This window comes from Pleuronectes platessa, chromosome 21 (genome assembly GCF_947347685.1).
Source record: "Pleuronectes platessa chromosome 21, fPlePla1.1, whole genome shotgun sequence".
Lineage (NCBI taxonomy): Eukaryota > Metazoa > Chordata > Actinopteri > Pleuronectiformes > Pleuronectidae > Pleuronectes > Pleuronectes platessa.
Genome location: NC_070646.1, coordinates 6,396,532 through 6,403,208, shown reverse-complemented (window position 1 = coordinate 6,403,208; position 6,677 = coordinate 6,396,532). Strand labels below are relative to the sequence as shown.

General features: G+C 44.7%; 1 protein-coding gene across 1 annotated transcript; it reads left to right on the top strand.

Annotated features, from left to right (window-relative positions):
• Positions 1–1,663: 1,663 nt before the first annotated feature.
• Positions 1,664–5,641, top strand: LOC128426958 (C1q-related factor-like). The gene is made up of 2 exons (XM_053414018.1): positions 1,664–2,326; positions 5,462–5,641. The coding sequence occupies exons 1-2, from the start codon at positions 1,682–1,684 to the stop codon at positions 5,639–5,641; spliced, it is 825 nt and encodes a 274-aa protein (XP_053269993.1). The 5' UTR covers positions 1,664–1,681.
• The last annotated feature ends 1,036 nt before the right edge of the window (positions 5,642–6,677 follow it).

The following is a 6,677-nucleotide window of genomic DNA, read 5'->3' as shown; positions in this document are numbered from 1 at the left end:
AATGACAGCTTACCTTTATTTTTAAATAAAAAAAATTGACATCCTGGTTGTTTTTTTATGGCAGTTTTCACAACAGCTTTTCCCAGAAACAATATGCAAACAATAAATGACATGCACCATCATTTATCCTGACCACTGGTGTTTACGTTTTAGTTGTAAACTTAAAGTGTGTGCAGGAAATGTGTGTCTGTAGATCTCATCTATGTTGAACTTCATATAAAAGCAATATTGCAGAGGAAGATAATCATGTAAATTGGCTTTTTAAAGCTAAACAATATTACCCACTAACTGTCTAACAGATTTTTATAAGCAGGACATCTAACAAATCTAATCTAACCCTATTAGTAATTATGTTTTAAAGCCATGCCAATCAAAACAAATTATAGAATCATAAGAAGAAGAATCATAAGAAATCAGTGTTGTGAGCAGATCAGCAGCAGCACTCTGACAGCTCGGTGTTCAGGCTCCAGTTTTCTGCCTCCACTATTCTAGCTTATATATGGAGAAAAAATTATTTACTAAGTTGTTCCAGGAAATATTTGAATCGCAGCTTTTCAAAGTCGACAGTTTGACGTGTCATGTCAGGCAAAGCACAGATTTAATTAATGGTGATTACAGCAGCGGCTCCAGGGCCCTCCATTCACACTCACTGTCAGCTCTTATGGTCACACTGAAAGCTGCAATAATAATATTTCATAGTAACTATCAGGAAAATTTGCGTGTTAATCCTTGTGACTAATTGATATGTAATAAAACACTTGCAGCCCAGCACTCTTCATGGGGTTGGTGGAGACAGAACCTGAGCTAAAACCTAGAGTCAGCATTGGACTTACATTTGATAATGTTTATATGTGTATGTATGTATTTCTTAACCATGACCTTTGACCTTTATCGTTTTCAGTTACCTAATCAAGGAGCCTTCAACCGAAGTTGAAAGTGTGAAGTGAGTGAAAATCTGTCGATGCATTGTTGAGTTATTTTGTTGTCACTCAAATAGACACACAGACAGTTACAAGAACAATAATCTCCCGGCTAGGACGGCATGCTGGGTAATTAAAGATCAATACTCCAGTGGAAAATAATTATACTTTTGAATTGCCCCTATACAAGTTTGCTTTATTTTGAAAAGGTCACAGTTTGATGGACCAGAGATCACCGTCTCTATCTTCATCATCTAATTATCACATAATAAAGATTTGTCCTCCCTCCATGCTCTTTACCTCACACTGCCTTGTCTCCCCTGGCTCCTCACATCTGTGAGTAAAGTAAAGTGCCCTCCTCAGCCCTGACTCAGATGGCTACTGAGTGCATGTTGCTCACTCTCCTCCCCTCGCTTCTTTTCTTTTTTTTCTCTCTCTCTCAAGCTGTCTTACTCTCTCCCTGCTGCTCTCCACTTACTCTCTCTCCTCACCCTCTCAATCTCTCTCTCCTTTTCCAGCACGTTGGTCCCTTGCTCTCCGCTCCCTCTCTCTTACTCCTACACCGCTCTGTCACTCACTCACACACTCATTCCGCCTTTTCTCTGGGCACCATCTCCACCTCCGGAGACTCTGCGTTTTGCCAGGTGGACACACTTACCACAGTCACCATTTCTGCCCCAGAGAGTTCCACGCTGGCAGCGCAGCCCCTTCCCCGGCTGAGCATCGGGCGGAAGACCCTGGTGGCAGCTGCTGTGGGGGTCATGCTGGTCCTGGTTCTGGTGGTCCTCATCCCTGTGCTGGTCAGCTCCGCTGGCACAGGTGGTGCGGATGACAGTGCGAGCCACTACGAGATGTTGGGCTCCTGCCGCATGGTGTGTGACCCCTTCCCCACGGGATCGACTGGCACCGGGGTGCACGTGGGCACAGACACAGCAACCGCAGGCCTACAGGTGGGAGACGAGGCAGACCTGAGGGATCACAGCATCGGCCCGCCACTGCCTACATACAGCGGCAATGGCCCACACGGCAGACCAGGACGTCCTGGTAAGACTGGACCCCCAGGACCACCTGGAGAGCCAGGTCCACCAGGACCTAAGGGACCACCGGGAGATGGTGTGGACATAGTACGGACGGGGATTTTAGGCTTAGGGGGCAAAGGGGCAGTCAGCACAACCACGTACAACACCTCACCTCGGGTAGCGTTCTACGCAGGACTACGAAACCCTCAAGAAGGTTATGATATCCTGCGATTCGATGACGTGGTGACTAACATCGGAGGTAACTTTGAGGGCGCGACGGGAAAGTTCACCTGTAAGATCCCGGGCACCTACTTCTTCATCTACAACGTGCTGATGAGGGGAGGAGACGGCACCAGCATGTGGGCTGACCTGATCAGGAACGGTCTGGTGGGTAACACCTTTAACTTTCTTACACTTTTCTCACACTTCTTAATGCTCGACCCTTATTGTTGAATTTAACAAATAGGAAAAAAAGCATTCTCTCAAAATACAAATGGTACAAAATGATGTTGTCACTGACATAATGTGCTTTGAACCCTGAATCTCACACTGGGATGAGCCCACATCCAATTGCTCAGGGAACAGTGCAACCCGTGTGCGGGCAGTATAAATTGAGTAGTCATGCATTCATGTGTGCAACGATTTTAGGTCTGACTTGGTCTGGTGTCATAGTCAAGTATAATAACGATGCAAAGTGGCACGCTGCCAGATTGTGTATCTGTGCACATTACACATCCAGTGATGTACACGTTGAGGAGAGTGGAAGGAGCCGCGGTGCTATCTCAACTCTGCACACATCAAAACACAGCCCGAGGTAGTGGCTAGTTCAAAGCTGGTGCCCTTTGAAATACCACAAACTTCACGGAGCCATGATGTGCGAGTGAGTATTATCAGACAGCCTGTCGGGCCCGGGCGCTCCAATAACAAATCATGATATTTGCTATATTTCGTGGATAATTTGGCAATGTCTTAAAAGCCCCAGGTGATGACACTGATCAAACACCGTGGTAATCTTGACATTTTCCTGCAAACATCTCAGGAGGACGGCGAGAGGAGGTGCAGGGGATGGACATGATAACTCAAACACCTCAATACAGCCACAGACAAACATCACCATATGAACAGAACCTTATATTGTTAAGATTCCACTAACAAATTTAAGAAAAAGGGGGTAGAGGTAGATTTCGTTAATAACAAACATGGCATTGCATTAACAGTCCATAAAACCTGCTTAGTTTTATCCTAAATCAAAGAAAATGGGAAACACAGTGTTTAACAGCGTGTGAAACAACTGCAGTTGGTTATTTTAATCCCAATGACTCACCTGTTGGGGGACGACATTGTTCTTCTGTAAGATGCCTTCCCCCCCAGCTCTTAATCTCTGTCTGCTCCCTTCAACAGACACTGTGCAACACCAGCAGATCAAGTTTGGTTTTGAAAGCAACAATGATCCTATTGTCACGAGCAGCATTGAGCAGTTCAACAAAAGGAAATACACACATTGCTTAGAGTTGCAACACATTTACCACATAACCCAACACAAATATTCTAAACTCTATGTGGTGCAATGTGTTTAATGACGAATATTTTCAAAGGTAAATGCAAACTGACTAAATTAAAGCAGATTGAATTAGGCCCAACAGTATCATTGATTTCAATCAAGTACTGATGCACACATCACAACTTATCAGACTCCTAAATATGAAAATGTCCTTTTAAACAAGATCCATAAATTAATCCCTGGGGAAAAAATCACACTATCTCGAAATGTTAAAGAAAGTGGAAGAAGATTCCTGGATCTTCCCCTTCATCCACATCTGTGCCTTTATGCTGTTTGCTTGTTTTTGTGTAATCCTGCTGACAAACCAACAAACTAGAATATCTCTGATTCCCCTCATGAAACCATGTTTAAATTCGCAAGATCCTGTAAATACCAGTCACCTAACACTGTCTGATTTTGTGAGCTGGATCTGCACCAACATTGAATGGGTTCCCCTCTGACTCATAACACATCCTTCGAACAAGTTTTGTGGAAATCCGTAAAGTAATTTTTACGTAATCCTGATTTAAAAGCAAACCAACCAACAAACAAATGGAAAGGGGTGCACATACCTGGTTAAAATCACAATGTGTCACATTTACAACATATATACATATTACTGCCATTTAATTTGTAGTGACATGCTGTTGCTGTGGTGGAGCTGTGAGTGGATGGAAGGAGGGAAGAGACTAAAGGCTGCATTGTCCTCATGTCTCAGAAATCCATCATCATGCTGTCATGTGTGGCTCAGCCTTCTGCCCTCAGACCCTACAGCCTCCTCACATCCACTCTTATTCTCCAGAGGCGCTAATTAGAACTCCGCGTTGCCATTCTGGATTGAATCCGGACTCTCTACTTGTACAGTCGGTCTGGTGAAGCTGCAGCAGAACACCCAACCTGGCAACCCTGCTCATTACACATTAGCCGAGGCTTAGAGGGGGGATATGTCCGTCAGCGGTGAACTGTACATGCACGGCAAACTTCCCACGGTTTGGCTTTTTATACAGACATGCAAAAAGAGATTTGGGTGTTATGCTCCACATCTAACACCCTCAGTAATTATCCAGTGTTGACACGATGACACCCGTGTGCGGGTTAAAACGTGACATTTCCCTCCGCTCCGCCCCGGGGACATGTGGAAGTGAGGGGTCGGACATGAGGCGAAGAGATGGGATGCACTGCCCTCCTTCCTCAGAGGCAGACTGACTCAAGCCTGACCCTTTCAGTTGAGTCATGAGAGGAAAAACAAGATATTCACCACAGGGGCGACACACTTAGACAAAGTCAAAGCCTCCAACTCTGGACTAACTTTGTGAATATCGTCTTTTCTTGAAGGAAGAGTTTATGGTCCACTCATGGTCAGATGTCCTAAACATTTCAGGCGTTGTTGTCTGCCTTCACTCCGGCCCATTTGTTTGTTTGTAAGCACGATGACGCAAAAAGCTACTGGACGGTTTTCTTGGAACCTGTAGGAGGGATGTGCTATGGGTGAGAAAAGAACCCATTACATTTCTGCAGTCGATCAAAGAATTCCTTTTATCACTTTCTTAAACATTGCGATTTCAGGCATTTTTCAAAATTGTCCTTGATTTCTGAAAGAATAATTCATGGATCTTGATGAAAAACAAAATCTGGCACATTTAGGGGACTGATATTTACGCGTGTGTGCAATTTTGTGCAGATCCACATAAAAATCTGGAATAGGTGAGGCATAGTTTCCTCGGGAGACTATGCTTGAAGTATGCAGGCATATTCTAATTGTTAGTTATTCATAATAATTAAAAACAAAGGTTATTTGCATTTTATGATGATACGTTGATGTGTTTTCAGTTGGTTAAGGAATGAATTTCTAACTACTCTTCATTGTAAATCTGTTACTTCAGAATTTCATCATTAAAATGTCTTCCCTTCCCTCTCTCGTTGCGTGTGTGTGTGTGTGTGTGTGCATGTGTGTGTGTGTGTGTGTGTGTTTCATATTCCAGGTCAGGGCCAGCGCCATCGCCCAGGACCAGGACCAGAGTTATGACTATGCCAGCAACAGTGTCATCCTTCATTTGGATGCAGGCGATGAGGTTTTCATCAAACTGGACGGTGGCAAAGCCCACGGGGGCAACAGCAACAAATACAGCACCTTCTCCGGGTTCATCCTCTACGCCGACTGAGGGCCGGGCAGGACGCGGGCTCCGGAGGTGAAAGGTCACAGCCAGAAGACACTCAGTCCCCTGACTTCCACTCGGCTCCCACAGAGAGGTCCGCGTTGCCCATAGCCACTGATTCACGATCAGATTCTTTCTTTTCTTGTTTTTGAGGTCAGGACTGACACTGAGGGTTGTGTGTCTGTGGCTATCGGTAACCGTCCACCTCCTCATCCATACGTTCCGTTGTACGCAGCGGTGCCTACATGCTGCTGCTCAGAGCGGACGCCAGCCACGTCACGGTGCCAGTCACTGCCATGAGTCACGCTGAGGGGCCGGAACAGTTCCGACAGCGCCGGTGCCTCACCTCATTTTTGAGCTGTCATTTCACATCCCAGTCTGGAGATCCAACAGTCACGGGCGGCGTTTTGTAAATGTGCTGTTCAGATTTATGTTGCGATTGCGTTGTGTGTGTGTGTGTGTGTGTGTGTGTGTGTGTGTGATAAGATGTCGTGCTTCAAAGACTGAGGTGGGGGTTATTTTTGTTTGTCGATTATGGGAAAACGCCACAATGAGATTACGATTGTGTTGAATGGCAGTGACAGTGTCACCGGGATGTGTTGTTGTGTGTCTCAGTGTGATGATCTGGAAAAATAACATCGTACAAATCGTGTAAATCTGATATGATATCTTGTTGTGTGAACAAAGTCAAAGTGGTGTCAGTGCACATTGCATTCTATTGTGTCTATTTAAACGATGTAGCTGTTGTGTTGATAGATAGTCGTGCTGTTGTATCGTGTCGTGTTGTCTCTGTGCTGATTTGAGAATTAGATCGTTTATTTGATTCACGCATGCAACATGTGTTCAAATGTTCTGTATGTTTCAACAAATGATGAAGAGATTTAAAACACTTCAATATCTAACGTGGGTTTAGAAGAGCGTCTGTTGCTGTTGCTTTTTAATGGCCATGACTTTTCATTAAAAATGGGCTTTTTTGCATTTCCTCACAGATCAACTGGTTAATGTCGCCTCATTTCTCAGCTGAACCAGTTGTGCGAGTGTT

Excerpts from the sequence above, each read along its gene's own strand:
- LOC128426958 (XM_053414018.1), top strand. The coding sequence starts at position 1,682 with ATGCTGGTCCTGGTTCTGGTGGTCCTCATCCCTGTGCTGGTCAGCTCC. Across the intron at positions 2,327-5,461 it reads ACCTGATCAGGAACGGTCTG|GTCAGGGCCAGCGCCATCGC; the intron begins GTGGGTAACACC and ends TTCATATTCCAG.